Source organism: Podarcis vaucheri (assembly GCF_965113315.1).
Source record: "Podarcis vaucheri genome assembly, chromosome: Z".
NCBI lineage: Eukaryota > Metazoa > Chordata > Lepidosauria > Squamata > Lacertidae > Podarcis > Podarcis vaucheri.
The window spans coordinates 48,026,982-48,049,306 of NC_138758.1; the positions used below are offsets into that span (position 1 = coordinate 48,026,982).

The 22,325-nt window shown below is 46.8% G+C and overlaps 1 protein-coding gene across 6 annotated transcripts in view; it reads right to left on the reverse strand.

Annotated features, from left to right (window-relative positions):
* COL27A1 (collagen type XXVII alpha 1 chain) overlaps window positions 1-20,794 on the reverse strand; it is a 266,717-nt gene extending 245,923 nt beyond the window's left edge. For 3 of the 6 annotated variants that reach the window (XM_082208771.1, XM_082208769.1, XM_082208768.1), the window contains exons 1-2: window positions 18,117-18,252; window positions 12,333-12,403 (exon numbers count right to left, since the gene is read on the reverse strand). In XM_082208771.1, the coding sequence (XP_082064897.1) occupies window positions 12,333-12,403; window positions 18,117-18,187 (142 nt within the window). In that variant the 5' untranslated portion in view covers window positions 18,188-18,252. Of the gene's footprint in view, window positions 1-2,218; window positions 2,336-4,831; window positions 4,854-12,332; window positions 12,404-18,116; window positions 18,253-20,737 lie in introns of those variants that run through there. The other 3 variants (XM_082208770.1, XM_082208772.1, XM_082208773.1) reach the window with 3 other exon arrangements.
* Between the last annotated feature and the right edge of the window lie 1,531 nt (window positions 20,795-22,325).

Consider the following 22,325-nt stretch of genomic DNA (forward strand, 5'->3'; position numbering starts at 1 on the left):
AAACGCACTTCATGTTAAGAACAGTTTCGGGTTACAAACGGACCTCCTGAACAAATTAAGTTCGTAACTAGAGGTACCACTATATACCTTCCCATTGCCTCCCGCCCTCAAATGTAAATTATATCTACAAAACTACATCAACAGCCAGCAGTCTTTCCCCACCCACACACTTCCATCCTCCTCACCTCACTTCCATATGAGAAAAAGGAATCAGTTGTTTACTGGAAATCAAAAGCGCTAGCCTTGATCTGCAATGCATTGAACCAGCTTTAAGCAGCTTATAGCCCTCAGCCTAAATTTCCAAAGCCCTCTGCAAGAAGGGCGGTGGTGGCATATAACTCCATATCCATCTATCTATGAATTATAAATTCACACGCTTTTGTCCTTGGTCCTGTCCACCACTGGCAAAAGACAGAATGAAGCCCTCAAGAGAGAGAAGGTTGCCTACCCGCACCCTAAACAATATTGGATCTGGTTACTCTAAAGCAGGCATGGCCAAACTTGGCCCTCCTGATGTTTTGGGACTACAATTCCCATCATCCCTGACCACTGGTCCTGTTAGCTAGGGATGATGGGAGTTGTAGTCCCAAAACATCTGGAGGGCCGAGTTTGGCCATGCCTGCTCTAAGGAGAACACACACACACACACACACACACACACACACACACACCTGCCTGAGCTTTGACATTGACTAAAGGGGCCCTGTCCACTGTAACTTTACCCTAGCTCTGAGTCAGTCACACACACTTCTTTGTGGTGGCTCCACAGCTCTAGAAAACTCACCCAGCTCTAGAAAACTCACCTTGTTGCTGCCTTTTAAATGGAAACTAAAACACTTATTTTTAAAAAATCAAATGGGCTTCTAGTGGTTGATTTTGGCTATTTTTAAAAGATTAATTTAGATGGCTGTATGTTAATTGTGTTGGGTTGGATTGGATTGTTTTAATTAGTCATGTTTATACAAGGGCCACCAACTTTTTTGGGCCGGGGGGCACATTTGGAATTTTCAGGAAATACTGTGGGCACCAAGTCACAAAGTGGTTGCTGTGGAGAGGCGAGTGGGAAGGGGTGGGAGAAGTGTGTATTGTTTTGTTTTGTTCTTGCTTTCACTTTGTATTTTGTGTTTTTATCTTGTATTTTTATGCTGTGAATTACCCTGACATCTATGGATGATGGGAGGTATACAAATTTAATCAACAACAACACAAAATGGCTTCTATTGGGGGGGGGGTGTAGAAGTGGCTGAGCCAGAACAAACAGAAAAGGAGTAGAGGGAATATCTATGGAGACTTTTTGTGAGCATCATGTTGGTGACCCTTATTCCATCATGTTCCAGCCCCCATTTAGATGTCTTCTAAGAACTGTGCTATTCAGTCCTTTGCAATGTAATGGTTTTACGGACATTTTTTATTTCTCTTACTGTAATTTTGTATACTGTATACTGATTTGCCATATTTTTTTATGAAAATGCGGCCTATACATATTTAAATAAATAAATAAGGTGGAGATGGTTACATGTGTGTCGCAGGGCCTACTGCCAGACTAGAAACATGTCAGCATTCCCTAGCTCCACTGGGAGTGGAGAAACATGAGTGAGAACTCCAGTACAGTATATTAATATGGCTATCCCCCAAAAGAGAGAGGGAAACAGCTAAATATTTTAGTCCTCCTTTTCTCAACGTTAGCATACAGCGCAGACTGAAAAATGTTTGCTTAAGTGATTTCGCCAGATGTTCATCTCTTACGTGAGGAAGTAATAAATCGGACAGGGAGGAGGGAGATTGCATTTTATAAAAAAAAGCTAATACCACAGGTTCTGCTCCTCTCTCTCTTTTGCTTTATGTTTTGCAAAAATTGATAAACAGACTCAGCTTCAAGAAACTTTCTTATTTTCAGTCTCCACACCTTTTTTTTCTTCTCTTTCCTGCATATTTTAAAGCACAATTTTGCCACTCATATTGCTCCTAGTCACTGCTATATCGCTATAAACCCTTCCAGGAGCAAAAGAGGGAGGCTAAGGAAAGTACCTGCCTGACATTACCAAAAAACAACAACAGCCCACACACTTTTGATACCTGGTCCCCTCCCCCTGCGAAGATGGGGCGTCAAATAATCATTGTGTTGTAGCCAATAGCACAAGTCAAGGATAGGGAATCTTGCGGGGGCACATGTGAGGCCAGAGGCAAAGGCGGGAGGAGGGACAAACATAAATTTTACCTTTGAACTTTTGGTGTGGCCTGAGGAAAGAGGGTATGGCTAGTGAGGCCATGTGGCCTGAGGTGAAGTCCAAGGGCTATACTGAGATGCCTGAAGAGCCATATTTGGTCCCTTGGCCCGAGGTTCCCCCCAACCTAGAAAGGTTTGTGATGCTTGCTTAGTTATGGCATATGTGAGCAGTGGCGTAGCGTGGGGGGTGCTAGGGGTGCCGGTCACACCGGGCGCAACATTGGGGGGCGCGTTTGGCCGGCCCTTTGGAGGCGAAAGTCCATAGGGAAATCTCCGGGACAGCGGGGAAGCGCAGCGCGTCTTCCCCACTGTCCTCGGACCTCCTCCGAAGGCTGGCGGTGGGGCGGAGAGACCTCCTCCCACCGCCAGCCTTCGGATGGCTGTCCTGAAGACTTGTGGTGGGAGCAGTGGCGTAGCGTGGGGGGTGCACCTGGCGCAACATCTAGGGGGGCGCGGAAGAGACTCGAGTGCTAAAATCCACGGGTTAGGGGGCGCAAATTACTTGCCTTGCCCCGGGTGCTGAGAACCCACGCTACGCCTCTGTATGTGAGGTGTCCACAGTAGTTTCCTCAATTTGTAAATGTGCCCAGAGATCCAAACTGTTGGCAACCACAGTTAGAATGTCATCCTAGGATCCAGCAAGACTTGGAGTTGAAATCCCACCTGAAACCATGATACTCATTTGAACCAGTTACTTTGAGCATTCCAGAAAGGGCTGAATATTGTTACTAAGATATCACAAACACAGGGCTTTTGTTTAAAAACAACATCAACAGCAGCAGGAGCAGCAGCAGCAGCAGCAACCCTGACTGGATTCTCCCTAGAAATGGATAATCCAAATTATATCAGGGGCGGCACGATATGGGCTGACATTTCCACTAGGGCAACTGATTCCACAATACATCCCCTTACTCTAGCCCTAATTAACCTCGCAGGGCTGTAGCAAAGTAATATTGTGGGGGATGGTATAGGCTACCCTGTTTTACTTGGAGGAAGGCCTGGTCCAAATTGAACGAACAAATATTCTGAGTTCTCCCAGGTGGAGGAAATAGTCATGGAAGTCCAGCATCAGGATAGGATCCAGGCAATATCCACCACTATGGTGACACTTCCCCAAAGATCCTGACCATGCCAGATACCTGTGTCTCTCAACCACCACTTAAATCCCTCACACTGCCCCAGAGCAGTGCTAGGGCAGGAGTATCGTGAGAAATTAAAGTGGCAGTTTAGACCCAGCACAGCAGCCAAGCTCTGATCCTGGCGCTGCTGCCCACCAGTGTTGGATAAGGCCACCAAGGCCCATTTCTGTTAAGAGAGGACCACACTGCAAGGGTGTCTACCTTAAAGCTGGAGACAGACCTGGTGGTGAGGCAGGGGGAGAGAAGAGACCTGAACAGCAAGACCCTTTCAAAGGCTTCAGCAACCTGTCAAGAGCCTTAAAACACTCGTTGCCTGCTGATGAAGAAGAAGAAGAAGAAGAGTTTGGATTTGATATCCCGCCTTTCACTCCCTTTTAAGGAGTCTCAAAGCGGCTCACAATCTCCTTTCCCTTCCTCCCCCACAACAAACACTCTGTGAGGTGAGTGGGGCTGAGAGACTTCAGAGAAGTGTGACTGGCCCAAGGTCACCCAGCAGCTGCATGTGGAGGAGCGGAGACGCGAACCCGGTTCCCCAGATTATGAGACTACCGCTCTTAACCACTACACCACACTGGTGGCACTGATGACACAGGAAGGTCTTCCAATGCTCTCAAACTTTGCACAAATCCAAGGGAGACGGTTTTGCTATTAAAGGAGAGGGAAAGGGGGTGAGCTCACCAACCAACAGATGTTTGGACAACGATGCATACCAACAAGGCAGCTGTGGCAATAGCACAGTGACTCCTTTTGGTTATCCTTAAAAGGGGGGACATCTCAGGAGTTCCTCCCGTCCTCAGATTTTATTTATTTGTTTACATTATCATTATCATTTAGATTTCTTACCCGTTCTTTGCCATAAGGTCTCATGGGCTAGTTACAAGAATGTAAAAAATACAGTATTAAAATCAATGAAAATTTACCATTAAAATAATGGTGTTGGTCCTAAGATTATATATGCTTATATAAAAGTGTGTGTCTGTGTTTTATGGAAAATCTCCCTGCCGCCAAACATCCCGTCCTCTGGATGGAAAGAAAAATAGACAAAGACCAAATAAATAAGCAAAGGGTGCAGTGTGTGTGTGTGTGTAATCAGAGGCCAGCATATGACGAAAGCTACACATTGAAAGTGCCAGACATACTTCTGTGAGGAGGGAATTTCACAGCTAAGGGGCTACCACAGAGAATGCCCTCTCCCAGGCCACTATTCCCCACAATTCTGAAGATGGTGGAGCTACCAAGAGGGCCCTCTCTGACAATCTTTACATCCAAGAGGGTCTAAAGGGATGGAGGCAGTATTTCAGATATTTGAGGCCCAAGACTTTTAGGATTTGAGACACTGAGAACTCACATAACCCCTGTGTTAAAGGGACTGCAACTGGTGGCCTCATTCTGGAGTACCCTGAATTGTGCCTAGAGGAAAGCAGGCCACCAGTTGCAGCTCTTTCAGCACATAAGTTATTCCTACCCTCCATTTCTCCAGTGAAAATAGGGATGTCCTGAAGAGGCTCCTCATGAGGCTGGAAGAACATTAAGCGGCTGTGAGGTGTGGAGGCCGCTCCCTACAAAACCCTTTCCACTTGGCCTATTATGTTAAATATGTATTCTGTAGTTGACCTCCTTTGTAATGTTCTATTTTGAAATCTTTAAGGTACTATTTTAGTTTTCTATTATGTTGCTTTGACTGTTTACTCTATACAGTACAGTGGTACCTCAGATTACAGATACTTCAGGTTACAGACGCTTCAGGTTACAGACTCCGCTAACCCAGAAATAGTACCTCAGGTTAAGAACTTTGCTTCAGGATGAGAACAGAAATCGTGTGGCGGTGGCACGGCAGCAGCGGGAGGCCCCATTAGCTAAAGTGGTACCTCAGGTTAAGAACAGTTTCAGATTAAGAATGGAACTCCATATCGAATTACATTCTTAACCTGAGGTACCACTGTATTTGACTTTTTTCAGATTGTTTTATTGATTAATTGATTTAATATACTGTAACCACTTTGATATTTTTCTTAAAAATATAAAGTGGTACAGAAATTATATATACACAAACACACACTGGGGTAACCCAGTAATATGTGTGGGGTATAAATAGTAATGTATATAGTACAGTGGTACCTCAGTTTACGAACTTAATACATTCTGGAAGTCCGTTCTTAAATCAAAACTGTTCTTAAACCGAGGCGTGCTTTCCCTAATGAGGCCTCCCACCGCTGGTGCTCTTCCACCGTTCAGATTCTGTTCTTAGACCGAGGTAAAGTTCTCAAATCAGGACACTATTTCCGGTTTTGCAGAGAAGCATTCTTAAACCGGACTGTTCTTAAACCGAGGTACCACTGTATATGTATATAAAAACATAATAAAACAGTAAACAAAAAACCTTCCCTATACAGAATTGACTTCAGACAGCTTGGGGGTCTGGTAACCCTTCCAACATTTCTCCAATGAAAATAGGGACGTCCTTAGGAAAAGTAGGACATTCCAGGATCAAATCAGAAACCAGGATGGATGCTCTAAATCAGGGACGTCCCTGGAAAATAGGGACACTTGGAGGGTCTGGGTTATGTGAGTTCTTAGTGGGCTACCACCATGTATCAATTACCACTGTACTATTCTATCTACTCATCAATTACTGTTGTAATGGATTTCATGCAAGCACAGGCTTGTTGCTAAGTGACCACATCCAACCAGACCTTGAGCTTATGAAACAGCCCTTAGAGACTTGTCTTGCCTGTCATCAGCCCTTCAGCCACAGGTCATTGAGTGTTACTCAGTGTACAAGACAGTATGTTGCACAAACTTGTAGGAGTCAGTCTTTATTCATCCCTTCCTTTCACAGCTGTTTAGTGCAGTGGTTAGGGTGACTGAGAGAGACCCAGGTTCGCATCGCTGCTCTAGTCCAGTGGCCATGTGACCTTCTCTACGGAGGGGCAGCCTTTAGTTCTAAAGTATCTTCTCTTTGAAGGGTGGTCTGGTTTCAAAATAAGGTACCCTAACGAAGGAAAACAGGAGGGCTTTGAAACTGCCCATCCATTGTGGGCAACACTTGAAGAGCAGACTGAGCAAGCAAACAGGTCGCCTTGGTCACAGCCTTCTCCTACAAAGGGAGATGAATCAGCATATGCAAATTTTATGTAAATCTGAGTTCTCTAAGTTAAATAAAGTCTGGTGTAAAGACAAAGGACTGTAAGAAGGGAAAGAAAGAGGGACTGTCCATGATGTGTCACTATTGCATTTCTATTTAAAAGATAGAAATAATTTATTCATTTGCATCTGTACATCAACGTATGCACATTTTATGCAAATATGAGTCCCCTTCTTTTATGACCTATAGGTGATCACCCTACCACCCAGCCATGAAACTCACTAGGTGACCTCAGCCGCCAATCAGTTTTGATTTTCTTCCACCCAGCTGCCGGTCTCACACCTGACTGGCCCAGTGGATGGGATAGGTTGTGCAGGTCCCCAGCCTAAACCCCACACCCTCTGACATATCTTCATAGGCTTTATTTCTCCACCCAGGAATATATATACAGTGGTACCTCGGGTTACAGACGCTTCAGGTTACAGACGCTTCAGGTTACAGACTCCACTAACCCAGAAATAGTACCTCGGGTTCAGAACGTTGCTTCAGGATGAGAACAGAAATCGCGTGGCAGCAGCGGGAGGCCCCATTAGCTAAAGTAGTGTCTCAGGTTAAGAACAGTTTCAGGTTAAGAACGGACCTCCAGAACAAATTAAGTTCTTAACCTGAGGTACCATTATATATATATAGAAGTTTGATTGTTAAGTGTCAGTGCAGTGTGATAGTATTTTATTAAAAAGAACTAGGCCGACAAATGACCTTCTGGAAGGCAGCAGAGCCAACTATTCTCCGGCACAATGTCCCCAAGGGAATTGCCAGCAACAGATGAAACTCATTATAATATTGCTGGGCTGTCAGCCGAGTGGAAAGCTCTGTGTGCCATCATCGTAAAGCAAAAGGGGAGACTAACAAGCAAAGAGAACACAGCAGAGTAAAGCATGTTCTCTGAGGTCGAGCCATGCCATATGGCAATAGTGACCAACAGCTGGCCTACAGGCCAGGGCCAGCCCCCACCCTAGCAATTTTTTGCTGATTCCCTATGTGTCTGGCCACATTCACACCACACATTTAAAGCACTATGATGCCCTTTAAAACAGTTGTGGCCAAAGAATCACAAAGAACCCTGTAGAGTTTCGTGGTACTATAAGAAGGACCACCATTTCCTTCACCATTTCCATAGTTCCTCATGAAGAGGGACAGATTATTAAACGACTCAGGGAAATGTAATTGTACAAGGGGTCTTGTAAGAATTCTCAGCACCCTTAGCAAACTACAGCTCCCAGAATTATTTGGTGGGAAGCCATGGCTGTTTAGAACAGTATCCCAGTGCTTTAAATGCATAGGGTGAATATGACCTCTGTTTCCCCAGGTAAGGAACTTAAGACCACAAAAAGAGTCCTGGTGGATCAGGCCAAAGCCCATCTACTCCAGCACCCTGTTCTCACAGGGGCGAACCAGACGCCGCAGTGGAAAGCTCTCCAGCAGAACCTCAGTGCAATATTGCTGTATCCGCTAGTGATTCCCAGCAACTGGGATTTGGAGGCATGCTGCCTCAGGAGGTATCACTAGAGCACTGCCATTGTGGCTAGCAGCCACTGGCAGCAGGAGCAGCGCTTGGGGGAGTGAGGAGACCCTCACACTGCCATTATAAATTGTAATCGGGTCAAAGGAGATTAGCAGTCCTGGTGGGTGCCCTGCTAGATCTCTGTAGGCCCTTTGGTGCCCACAGACTGGAATCCCCAACACTGCAGTAATCCAGCCTGGCCGTTATTGAGGCACAGATAACTGTGTCCATATCCTCTCCCTACGAAGATAAGCAGAGCCCTGCAGGATCAAGCCAAAGGCCATTCCGCCTTTCTCTTCCAACCACCCACATATGCTGAGATCACCACCCCAGTCTGCATCTGTTTTATATATGGAACTGATTTTTCTTATGTAATAATTGCAATTGCTTATTTGTTTTAGAATTGCATGTTTTATTGTTGTAATCTGTTCTGGGGTCTTAGGGTGAAGGGTGGGTAATAACTCAAATTAATAATAAATAAATAGTCTGGCATCCTGCAATCACAGTGGCCAACAAGATGCCCATTAAGGGAACCCCGCAAGCAGACCTGAGTGCAACAGCAGCTCTCCCCACTTGTGATTCCCAGCATCTGGCATTTAGAGGCAGTTACTGCCTCTTACATGGGACGCGGGTGGTGCTGTGGGTTAAAGCACAGAGCCTAGGACTTGCCGATCGGAAGGTCGGTGGTTTGAATCCCCACGATGGGGTGAGCTCCCGTTGCTCGGTCCCAGCTCCTGCCAACCTAGCAGTTCTAGAGCACGTCAAAGTGCAAGTAGATAAATAGGTACCGCTTCGGCAGGAAGGTAAACGCCGTTTCCGTGCACTGCTCTTGTTCGCCAGAAGCGGCTCAGTCATGCTGGCCACATGACCCGGAAGCTGTACGCCGGCTCCCTCGGCCAATAAAGCGAGATGAGCGACACAACCTCAGAGTCGGCCACAACTGGACCTAATGGTCAGGGGTCCCTTTACCTTACAGCGGAGGGACAGCAGCTTGAAAGGAAGCTGTTGCTTCAGCAACGAAGCAGCTCAGCCGGGAATTTTACAAAGGAACTGGAAGGTCCCACCCCTTCCTGGCTCACAGGCCCGGATCTGGGCAGGTACTTCCATGCATTTCCTTTTCCTCCTGAATAGCCTCGCATGCAGCTCTGATGCTCCTGTGTGGCTCACTGTTTCCTCTGCTCCTGTGCCCTTGAGCGACACAAGACGGGCAGGTCTGAAAGCCGGGCAGGAACCGAGGCAGCTGGTTGTTGGGTTGTGGGGAGGGGAATGCCAGTCCTGGAGCAGGGAAACTCAGATTCAATGTGGAGACCTGCTGGAGGCAGTGAAGAATGGTTCCTTTGGGCAACTGGTACACTGCCCAACCAACCGGTCTGCCCTCAGCGAGACCCCACTTGCCAGACTTCTTACCTACAACCAGTCCAAGAGGTAGCCCTGCATTTCAGCTTCCTCTCTCTTAGCCTTGGAGAACTGAGCAGGGAGGAGTATGGGAGCAAAACTAGAATTAGTTGGCTCTGCTTGTCATTGGCTCCACCTACTTTTGGGCCTTCCTCGCCTTCCTCCATGCTAGTCCCAATGGCAAAGAGCCACCACTGATTGGCAAGTCTAGCTCCCCTTGAGGAGACCTGGGGTTTGAAATCTGGGCTGGGGCTGAATTTTGACACCTCCTAACATTTTGGAAGTGGAACATGTGGCAGCAGCAGAAACAAGAAGACCCACTAACCTCATATTCAGCCTGCAGCCACTTTGAATGGGAGAAAACCCATTCTCTCTTGTAGCAGAAAGAGTGCATTTTTCCTACTCCTTCCCTCCATAACTCAGCAAACCCATTCCATATGGCATATGGAATGTGTTTGCTGAATTATAAACCCTCTTCAGTGAAGGCAGGGAAAGAGGAGGAAATGGTTCTGAGGGACAAGCAAAGAGGCCAAGCAATGACCTGCATTAATGGGAAGATGAGAAGGACCTTGACACCATCTACTTCGCAGAGTGAGGCAGAAGAAAGAATGTCTGGGTCTCCTGGGAGATCACAGCATGATTTGCAGTAGATTGGTCAGTTTCCAGTGTCCAACTGCTTAACTACGACAGCAACAAAATGACTCCTTTTTTCAATTATGCTGACAAAATGAATAGGGGAACCAGGAGTGGAGGACCATGAGGTCTGTTCAAAACTGCCACTGAAAACACATTTCTGTGCTTAAAGTTGCTTAATTCTAACATCGGTATACATTTTTTGCATCAGGTTTAATTTGATGGATCTTGAGATTCTAGCACAAATGAAATAAAGCATAAAGTTTGCTCACACCTGAGTTCTAGTTCAAACTTCAGGAGTGATGGATGAGCAAGAATAGAGGGATGCTTGAGGTTTGCAACCATTGGAGACCATCATTCATTAGTACTTTAGAGCCCAATGCTGCCATTCTAACCCCACTTACCCGGGAATAAGGCCCACTCAATTCAGTAAGCCTTCTCTTCTGAGCAGTGTTAATGATAATGATAATAGATATGGGATGCACCAATAAGAACATTAAGTGCAAGTCAGGATCATCAGTTCAAGTACAACCACCTGTAAACAATGCAGAACCAGCAACAGGCAGGAAGGTCATCATTCAGTGGCAAAGCATGTGCTTTGCATGCAGAAACTCCCATGTTCAATCCCTGGCGTCTACAAGTAGAATAGGAGGAGCCCCAGTCTGAAACCCTGGAGAGCCATTGCCAGTCAGTGTAGACAATACTGAGCTAGATAGACCAATGGTCTGAATTGACACAAGACACCATCCTAACACCACCAGCCTTCAACTACTTGATGTGTTGTCAACTAGGTTATGGTTCAATCAAAGATGAGTTGTCCCAGCTGCACACTACTATCAGATTCTTTTTCGCAGGGGAAGAGTCCAAGAAGACCTTGCAGGTGCAAGGTGAGCTTGTATACATATGCAGCAGACTTTCTCCATTTCTAACCACCGAGCATCCCAAACCTACCGAACATAATTATCTGGCAGGGGGAAAGTGGGTAACTTTCACCTCTAGTGTATATCTGGGGAAAGCCATGCACAGTATTAGTATAATAGCACACAATGCCATTTCCAACTTAACCCACCCCATACGTAGGGTGGCTACACAGCCTACTTTAGAGGATGGCTCTCTATTTGAAGGCATCCTCTGAAGGACTCACCAGCCTAAGCCCAACATAAAGGTAAATCATCAGAAGCAGCAGCAAGGGCCACAAAGTTCCCCAGCAACCGTGGCATCTGGGCAGCAGACTGAGGTGGCACTGGGGTCACCTGGACATAGCCTCTCCCACTGGGGTAAAACACATTGCATATCTATTTAAATGGCAATTATTTCTAAATTTACTGATGAATACAGGGTTGTATCCAACTAAGTAGAGCCACTGAAATTAATGAACCTAAATTAGACATGTATGTTAATTTCAACACGTCTACCCTGAGTAGATTCAACACTGGATACAACCCATACTTGTTAGAAGTTACAAATTTTGTTCAAATTTTTGTCCTCTTCCATCTTCTTTCCCCCCTAATACGCAAGCCACTACTCCAACCATTACCATGTATCAAGGCACTGCACATTGCTGGACATCTTTATCCCTATTCATGTGAGAGAAAAGCATGGTTCTGCTTTAACTGCTGCCCCGGGCATCATATGTTTCTCTCTCACAGTGACGTGTTGGCTGCAGTTGTGTGTGAAGAAAGCTTAATATCTGAGCTTTGGCTCACAAGTAGGAGCTCCATGCAACTGGAACACCTAGTTGTGTGTCCTGATTAGGCTATCCCCCCGACTCAAGAACAGCAGCTCACATGCTCGGTTTTGTTCTTCTGCAACATATGGATGTGGGGAAAGATGCACTCGGGGAGGGCTGAAAGGGTGGCCCTGCTCCTCTCCCTGTACACTCATTCCCCTACACAGGAGTAGCAGGTGTTCTGTGGCACACAGAAGCACAACCAGGTAGGAATTCCTTGTTAAACCAGGGGTCGCTAAAATGGTGCCTGTGAAAGCCATGGTACCCTTGGTGATGAGGTTGTTTAGGTGGCCATGTTTTTTCCTCTTGAAAAGTACATAGAGCTGAAGGAGGAAGTTGGAAGAGTGGCGCTCTTTCCCACTTCCCCTTTCAGCTTTATGTACTTCTCAAGGCGCAGATCAGAGGACAGAGGGTGCCCACCCCAGCTTTTATGTTTTCTACCTTGCCCTGAGTGCTTCAAGCAGAAAAGCAATCAATGGTTTGCTCGATAAAAGACTTCTCTTCACCTACCCACCCGCTACCAAAGTGGGTGGGGAAGGACTCTCAAAATTGAAATTTACCTTCAGGACCTCCTTGTGTGAATCCTAGGAAACAGGTGAAATAGAAAACGGTCCAGAGAAAAGGGAATCCCCTAAAAAGAAGAAAACACAAAAGTTACTTCAGTTTCAAAATATCTTCAGATAGAAACTTGCAGCAACAGGTCACCAGCTAAAGAAAAGGAGAATAAGGTTAGCAAGCTGAGCCTGTAACAAAAAAGGCAATAAATTAGCCAGGGTACTACTGGCACACAGTGATCCACAACCTTCCCCTGGGAGCACATTGGCTGGTTTACATTGGTTGTAGGCAGCCAGCGGCATTTGAGCCTGAAACATGAAGGAGAGTCACAACATCACAGGAAAAGTGTGAGAGGGAGGGGAGAGAGAACCTGCTTCCAGGAAAACACTGGCAACACCCCCCCCCCTCCTCTCTCCATTTCCATGGAAAAAGCAAACCCAGCTTTCAGTTATCAGGCCTGTAACTGAGAGGGGCAAACTTTCAAAATGGGGTTTTCCTTCTTTCTATTTTTCCTTTTATTAGGTTTGCTGAGTGCACAGCCCTCCAGGCGTAGACCATCTGGCCATGCTGAAGGGGCTACTAGTGACATCAGGCAGGCCACAGGTTCCTTGTCTTATAAGAAATGCTTGCTACTGGGGCGGCTGGATGCAGCCAGCAGGCTAAGCTCTTATCTTTTACACACACACACACACACACCCCTTGCCAAGTTTGACACATGGGTGACTTGCTGGTTGTTAGTGCTTACAAACCTTTTTGCCCGCTGTTTTGGCTTGTATATGACACCAGGTGCAGGACAGGTTGAGCTCAAATAAGTCCATGGGTCAGAGGTTCCCCATCACTGGTTTATCCTCCCCGCCCCTTCCCAACACACACACCTCCATGCTCCCATCCATGCTTACAAACATGTTTCTGGAGGTCATAGATGACCAGCTGCCCATGCACTTAAGAGCTAATATGTTACAGGTCTGAGTGACCAATGCATTACTGAGGGGAGACGGAGGTCTGTTGGGCTGTGTCCCATTTGCCATCAGGGACCGCTGCAATTGCCTACCCAGGTGTTGGGTTCTGAAGGCCTTCCAACAAAGCCTCAGCAGCTATCATTCAACATGTGGCTTGGCAAGAGAGAGGGCGAAGGGGGTGGCAATGCCTGACCCTTAAAGATGTTTTCTAAATGTGCTCATAGGTTTCCTTCTGTTTTTGCTTGGCGGAGGGGGGGGAGGGAGCTACTGTTTTATTTGCTATTGCAGGCTTGCTTCTTTTTAGTTATATCAATATCTATTATAATGCTTGAAAACCACTTAAAGACTGTCTTGCTGTTAAGAAGCAAAAATATAAATATCAGGTGGTGATGCTCTAGCTCTGGAACCTTATTTTTATTGTTAGGCAAAGGGCATGCAGAAGATCTCAAGCTCAATTTCTGGCATCTCCAGGTATGGCTGGGAATGACTTCAGCCTGAAACTCTGGAAAGCCAGCCCTGGGTTTGATGAACCAATGGGTCTGGCTCTGTATAAGGCAGCTTTACATGTATGAGTTTCCCCATAATGCCAACCATCCACCTGCGCTCTCTCTCTCTCGTGCGCACGCTTGGTCTCTTCTCCCTCCCATTGATAAATCTTAGGCTTTACTTTTCCAGCTCAGTCCCTTTCCACTTCTCTCTTCCCCCCCTGAAAGCTGCAATCATCCACCTCTCTGATTCAGAGCCAGCTCTAAAGCTAGGCAGGTGTTTCCCCTTCAAAACGCAAACGCCTAACTCCTGGGGGAGAAAACCCAACAGAGATGGCAGGCAGGTATACCTGGGCAAAAAGGAGGAGCCGTTCTGAGGCTTTCAGACATGCTGAAGCAAAGTCTGGGCAAAACAGAAATGTTTCTCTCTCCCTCTCTCTCTTCCCCACCACCACTACTTTTCTGCAGAGTCAGTCATAGGCAGACTCACACAATCTGCCAAATATGCATCTAAAAATTAGCTTGTGCTGAGGACGTAACCAGAGCATGCAGATATCGGAAGCTGTGTTACACCAGGCCAGGCTGTCATCTAATCTGACTAGCAGCAGCTCTCCAAGGTCTCAGGCAGAAGTTGCTTCCTGTCAGTTAGTGCTACCTGATCTCTTTTAACTAGCAGCACTCTGTCTCAATAAGAGGTACTTCACTTGCACACTCCCTTAGAAGAGAAGGCCCACAGCTCAGGAGCAGAGAGCATCTGTTTTGCATGCAGAAGATGCCAGGTTCAGTCCCGAACCTGAAGAGTCGCTGTTGGTCAGGGTAGTTGACACTGACCTCAGTAGACCAATGGTTTGCTTAGTAGAAGGCAGCTTCCTTAGCTCCTAATTAATTCAAAACAGGGGGCTGGAATGCTTTATGCTTAGGGGTAGTGCAACAGTTCAGTATTATCTGAGTGGCAGAGCACCTACATTGTATATAGAAGGTGCCAGGTTCAATCCCTGGCACCTCCAGCTATGATCGGGGGATAAATCCCTGCCTGATAAGACTCTGGGCAGCTGCTGAGGTCTGTAGACAGTGCTGAGCTAAATGCACTCGTTGTCTGACTTGGTGTAAGACAGTGTTCTGTGTTCCAGTTTCTGCTGAGCCATCCTGCAATAGTTTGCTGCAGCCCTTTTCAACCTGGTGCCATCAAGATGTTGGACTGCAACTCCCGTGAAACCTGTCCAGAACAGCCAGTGCTCAGGTGTGATGGGAACTGGAGTCCAAAAGACCTTAAGAGTGCTGGTGAAGCCTGGACCACTGTGGCCAATAGCTCCTCAACGAGGAGGGTCTCATAACTGGAGGCTGAACTTTGGGCCTTCCACCTGCAAAGCAAATACTCCAGCACTGAGTTTTGCTCCACCGCATCCAGCATTGCCCCCTGACTCTGACTGGCAGCAGCTCTCCAGCATCTCAGGCCAAGTTTTTCTCCGCCAGAGGTTGAACATGGGACGGTGGGACCTTCTGCATGCAAAGCATGTGCTTTGCCACTAAGCTATAAATACTCCTAATGAACAACAGGAAGTTATACTAAGTTTGACCATTGGTTCAACCAACTCAATACTGTCTACACTGACTGGCAGCAGCTCTGCAGCAGACACTGCCAGTCCCACCTGAAGATGTTGGGAGACTGAACCTGGGACCTTCTGCATGCAAAGCATGTGTCTCCAGGAAACATGACACATTTTGGGGAAGGGAGGTTATAGATTCTGAAAGCAAGAGGTCTTCTTGCACACCTAATCCTTCCCTTCCACAGCACTTCTGCATCACAGGCCCAGGATCCATGCTTAGGATTGCTGCCTAGGTGACTGTGAGGTTTAACGCTTTGCTACCTGTCCCTGCCCCCACCTCCTGACGGGAGATGAAGGTACATGAACACATCCTTCTGATGCAGAAAACTAGTATTAGTTACTGGGGGTTTTTTTTGCCAATGATGAGAGGGCACAATCCCTGTACCACATTCTCACATAGACAAAAGTCATCTTAATAATTCAGGAATCCTTCCTTCCTTCCTTCATCTCATCTCAGGGAGCTAAGAAAGGCCTTTTAAATAAGTTCACTGCCCGCCTGCCCATTCCAGGTTCTTATATCTCCCTCTTTCCTCCTCCACCAGAGTAGACAATATAACACACACACACACATACACCTTCCACCAACCTTTTCCAGACCTTTGCCTTTCAATCTTCTGACAGTCTTGCCTGGGAGCAGTTGGGTTTTTTTTAAAAAAATTCATTCATTTTTGCCCTTAGCCAAAGCAGATTTCCCGCAAAGTACACCAAAACTACATACCCTTACATGTCCACACACACACACCCCTCCCATGGCCAGATATCACACCTCTCTGCCTGTTCCTTGGTCAGAGATACAGTTAGGTCATTTGAGGCTCTCAGATGTTTGATGGTCTGACCTGCCTCTGTCCCATTAAGATGGAAATGTGCTTTCCTTCAAATGGCATTATGGGGGGAACCCACCATTGGAGGGCAATGTGTATTGGTTTGTTTACTTCAGGATTGTTCATTCTGCCAGGCAGGAGACCAGACCTGTGCCTGTTCTGATGGTGCCACTCTCCTTGATCAGATAGAGAGAGAGAGATCTCCTCATCCTCAGATCTTACATCTCTGATCAGAACTACAGTTAGGAAACTTTATACTCTAGACCTGATGAACTTACAGCTCTTCAAGCCTACTTTATTTTTTCCTTCACTTGCTTCAGATTGCCTTATGGGAAAAGTGGGTCTTTGGGGTCTTCAGGGGAAAAGAACAAGCTGCAAGTTCCCTAAGCGTAAGCAAGGCTGGCTTATCACATCTAATGCACTCCACCATCTAAAGACGGTTGGGGGGGCCGCTCAGTCTACAGTCTCTACTTTTTAAAGTGGGGTTTCCTTTTAGTCCCAGCCTGTACCTGAAATGAATTTGAAATTTGTATGATTTATATATTATACATATTGTATATATGTGTGCATGCAAGTGTATGTATGTGTATAATGGTATATACGTGTGTGTGTTGTGTGTGTGTGATATTATAATAGTGCGTGTGTGTTTTAATCATTTGGTGATGTTTAATGGGAAGCAATTCATAATTGAAATGAAGTGACACAGGAACATAAGAAGCTGCCTCATACTGAGTCAGACCATTAGTCCGTATAGCTCAGTGTTGCCAACGCTGGCTGGCAGCAGCTGCCCTCGGTTCTGGGCAGGGGACATTCCCAGCCATACCTGGAGAGGCCATACCTGGAACCCTCGGCAATGCAGAGCAGGTGCTCTTCCCATAAATCCCTCCCCATGAACATGAATAGATTCCAGTCCTCATGGTTCTGAATAAAGGGCTGAATTAAAGAAGAACAATATAGGGTGCTGCCTAACACCAAATCAGACCATTGGTCTGTTAAGGTCAGCCTTACCTGGACTGGATGAAAAGGCAGGGAGGGGTTTTCCCCAGCTCGACCCAGAAAAGCTGGGATGATGCTCTATCACTGTGCTACACCTCTTCCCCTATGAAGTCATGAGACTCAACAGTGTGTTGCAGCAGTAAAAAAAGGTGAATGTTATTTTAGGCTGCATCAACTGAAGTATTTTAGTGTCCACATCAAGGGAAGTAATAATCATGCTCTCTTCTACCTTGGTCAGACCACACCTGGAGTACTGTGTCCACTTCTGGGCACCACAGTTTAAGAAGGATATTGACAAGCTGGAACGTGTGCAGAGGAGAGCAACCAAGATGATCAAGGGTCTGGAAACCAAGCCTTATGAGGAACAGTTGATGGAAATGGGTATGTTTAGCCTGGTAAAGAGGAGATATGATATCATCTTTAAATACTTGAAGGCCTATCACATGGTAGATAGAGCAAGCTTGTTTTCTCCTGCTCAGAATGGCAGGTCCCAAACCAATTGCTTCAACTTTCAAGAAAGGAGACTAAACATCAGGAAGAACTTTTTGATGGGAGGAGCAGTTTCCTTCAGAAAGTGGTGGACTCTCCTTCCTTGGAGGTTTCTAAGCAGAGATTGTATGGCCATGCCTTAGCTGAGGTTCCTGCATTGCGGGGGGGGTTGGACTAGATGACCCAGGAGGGTCCCTTCCAACTCTGCAATTCTAAGATTCTACTAAATCAAATAAATAAAATTATCTAACTGCACCACTGGGCAAGGTACAATCCTCCAATTACTTTTTCTTTTTTTTTAAGGTGGTTTAAGAACCAGCCTCGCTGCGTTTGGGGAGCAAATTCTGCTGCAGGGGGGCGGGAGGGGGGCGACACACACACAGCAGAAGCACTCGTGCCCCTACCATTCTCACCTCCAGTCTTTCTACTCACCCCCTGCTCGCTGCTGCTGCTGCGGCCGCCGCTGCTTTGAGTTTGGAGAGCGGTGCTAATTCCAGCTTCATCACGTTTTAGTGCATTGTTTCGCTGCGATCCCTCAGAAAGCTGCCTTGGGGGCGCATCCTTTTCCCCTCGAACCCCCCGCCTGCCTGCCTGCCCGCCCTCCTCCCACCCTCCCTCCCTCGGACGGGGCTCTTCAGCTCCGTAGCCCCAGAGAGCCCCCTTCGCCTCGCTCCCGTTGCGCTCGCGCTCTTCGCTGCAGTCCCTTGGTCGCTGGCGGAGGAGCAGGACTTTTAAATCCCATTTAAGTCTCCGATCGCGGGTGCCTTGGGAAAAAAGGAGGGGAGGAAGGAGAGACGAAACGGCACATTGGGAAGCGAAGCGCCCGCATGATCGCCGGACGCGGGTGTCGCCGCCGCCGGCGCTGCAGCCTTAGAATGGGATCCCGACACGCGTCTCCTTTCTCTCCCTCGCACCCACCCTCTTAAAAAAAAGAAAGAAATCTCAGTTGTGTGGGGAGGATACGATCCCCCCTCTTTCTTTCCTTCCCCACCTCTAGGCACAGGGGCTCTGCTCAGCTATTGCCTGGTGGCGGTGGAGCAGGCGCGCACGAGTGGAGACGCTTTCTGCTTTTGCAGATGGAGATACCGGTGTTCTTCCGCCACAAGGAACTCGCCTCTGGACTTTGGAAAGAGGAAAAAGGAAGATTTGGAGCAGTGAGGGGAAAAAAAGGTTTGGGGTGGGTTTTTGGAGTTAAAAAACAAACCAAACCAAAAGCAGCTCCGTTCAGCTGCTGCTCTTTTCTGCCCTCTAGTGTAGACACGGGGGGAGAGCGCTTGGGAAAGTTGCAAGTCGAAGGAAGGCTTTAAATTATATATGTATATATAGGTACATAACATATAGAATCGTTCCATGGTTGTAGATATAAATTCTGCCTCAATTTTTTTTGCAAAAATACGTATGTTGCAAAAAAAGGAGGGATGGTACCTCTGGAGCACTTTTCAATCTTGACAGGTTTTGGGAAAACGGGGCAACAGAGCCTGCAGCCTGCTACATTTACTTGAGCACCATATGAACACACTTTGCTGCTACAGACAAACACAGCTACCCCCTCTAAAAGCTATTCATTTAACCCAAGTAAACATGCACAGTATAGGATCGCATTACACAGTAAGTCTCATTGAACCCAGTGGGACTTAAATCCGAGTAGAGTTGTCTAGGGTTTCACTTGTTTTGAAAAATTGATTTCCCACTCCAGTCAGTTGCACCTCTGACACAAAATGACTTTCCTCCAGATTGTATGTGAGGAGTTGCACAAGAGTTACGGAAGAGGGTTGGACTTTTCATACATACACACACACACACACACACACACACACACCCTTTAAGTAAATGCTTTGCAGAAATAGGCTGCAGATGCCCCCAAAATGCATTGTGAAGAAAAAGGCATCTGACGAAGTATCCTGTAATCTTTGCAAGCTTAAGCTGCCATCACTGCAGTGCTGGGCATTTTTTTCCAATAGGGCTTTCGGTAGGTGTGCTAGGCAGGATTGCAGCAACAGCCCTTGAAAGAGCCACAAGGCTTCTTTTCTTTGGCTTCCACAGCTACTTCCTGAATTGGGGGAGGGGGCAGGGGGTGGTGGTGGATGGATTCATACAGTGATGGGAGCGAGAAGCTGCCTGGAGTGCTTAGTGCTCCTTTAACTTCCAAATAAGTAAGTATACTGAGAAGGAGCAGGAAGAAGCAGGGCATTGCAAGGTTCTCTTCCCCAAGGAAAGGAAAAAGGAAAGGAACATTTATGGAGGAAACATACCAGTGCTTGAAGAACAGGTGATGAAAAGTGAATGAACTCTCCTCCAGATACTGTAATTTAAAGCAAAGTGGTGGTGGGAGGCCTCCTGCGCTCCCATAAATACTTTATCAATCTGCACCTATTAGCACTTGCGAAGGAAAACAGGAAAGGGCTGCAATTCACCAACAGACCAGTCCTATCTGTTTGTCTGTTGTCTACACAAAAACACACACGATGGACCAATGGCCTGAATTGATATGCAGCAGCTTCATATGGAAGAAATGTTGGGATGAAGTCCTGAGTCAGCCCCCCCCCCATGAACTCTGTTGCTGAGGCTGAGTGGCGGGTGGTGCATCCTTAATGGGGTTCAGCATGTTTCCAGTTGCAGAGCTAGCCAGAGCTTGCCAGATGGACTGCTAAAAAGTCTCCCTCCCAGTAAAAGGCAGAGGTGGCCACACTCGTTATTTAAAAACATTTCATTGATGCTTTCAAGAAATGTACACAAGCAAAATAGTAGGAATTGCCCAAGGGAATGCTTTTTCCTCATTTTCCTTCTTCTCTTCAAGTAGCTAGAGTTTAAACACACAAACAACCTAGAATGGTTCTAAATGAGAACTGTAATTATTCAGAAACAGTCAGAAGTCTTAAGCCTTGACCTATTTTTTCCCATTTGATCAACGTTCCTACCCGCCACCCCAATTAGGCTGCAATCTTATACCCTCTTACCTGAGAGATGTACCCTGTTCAATTCAGCACAACTCACTGCTGAGTAGAGCTGCACAGGTGTGCAAAGTTGCCCCCATAGTGATAATGGACACTTACTCTATATCCAGGTGAACAGCACTTCCAGTCATTGGTCTCAACAGGCGTTTTTAAATTGATCTCTTGTAGGCAGCTGCTTTCCTTTTTTTCACATAGCAATTTGATTCCTGAACTAAGGAACCACTGTGAATGTTCAAGCCTTGAGAGATGCCAATCCCTGCTGTGAGTTCAAGTGCCCCTAGTGCATCTCAAGAGAGTCTCCTCTGGTTTTTGTTCCTGCAGGTGGCTGCTTCTTCCCTGTCCTAAGGATTCAAGTGATGCTTGAATAGGTCAGTCCATGGAGAAGACAGATTAGGGAGTGAGATGTTTGGCGTGGTGTGGAGACGTGCTGGAGAAGGGGTGTGGGATGTGAGGGAAGGATGCCTCTGAGAGAAGGTGTCCCTTGTCCTGTTTAAATAGCTCCAGGAACTCTGCTTTTTTGGCTGGAGGGAGCCAGGTATCCAGTTTCAGCAGGCAATTCAGCTAATGAGCAACCGGTCCTGCCTCCAGAGGGCAGGGTCCACAGATGCTCTGAAAAATTACAACACAAGTGCACAGAAGAGGCAGAAGCTCACTCTTCCCACCTCGCCTTGTCATGACACACACATACCGAAAAAGAAGAGGAGGGAAGTCAGGGATCAGGCAAAAGGCCCGTCTAGCTGAGCATCCTGTTCTCACAGTGACCAGCCAGTTACCTCTGCAAAGACCCACAAAGAGGACAAAGAGGGTGTATCTGAAGAAGTGTGCATGCACACGAAAGCTCATACCAAGAACTAACTTAGTTGGTCTTTAAGGTGCTACTGGAAGGAATTTTTTTATTTTGACTATGGCAGACCAACACGGCCACCTATCTGTAACTGAAAGAGGACCTGAGCGCAGCAACACTCTCCCCCACTTGTGATTCCTAGAAACTGATGACTCTTAGGTAGAGTGAGAACAGAGCCATCAGAGCCAGTAGCCATCATCCTCCATGAATCAAGCTGGTGGGGAGGTTGTCAATACTTCATGTAAACGGGTGGAGAGAGAGATGGAGGATGAATAAGAATATTGGGATAAACCTGGGGTTGTCATCCTAGTCCCTACCACCCACTAGTCGGCGTTTCAGGATTCTAGGTGGGCGATAGGGGGTTCTACAGCACAAGCTGAATCCTCCTTCCATCGAGCACTGGTGGGCGGTAAGGACATTTTACCATCAAGAAAGATGCGTTAGTGGGCGGTGGGTATAAAAAGGTTGACTACCTCTGGGATAAACAGAGCCCTGCTGGAAGACCCATCTGATTCAGCATCCTGTCCTCACAATGGCCAACCCAATACCCCAATGGGAAGCCTGCAAACAGGACCTGAGTGCAACAGCATTCTTCCCACCTGTGATTCTCAGCAACTGCAACTCAGAGGCATGCTGGCTGGGGATGATGGGAATTGTAGTCCAAAAGATCTGGAAGGCCACAGATGTTCTATACACCTGCAGTAGATGAAATGGAGGCCAACAAAGGCAGGAAAATCAGTAGGGAAGCAAGAAGCATTTATTTCAATTATTACAGGTGCCTAAAGGTAAAGGTACCCCTGACTGTTAGGTCCAGTTGCGACGACTCTGGGGTTGTGCGCTCAT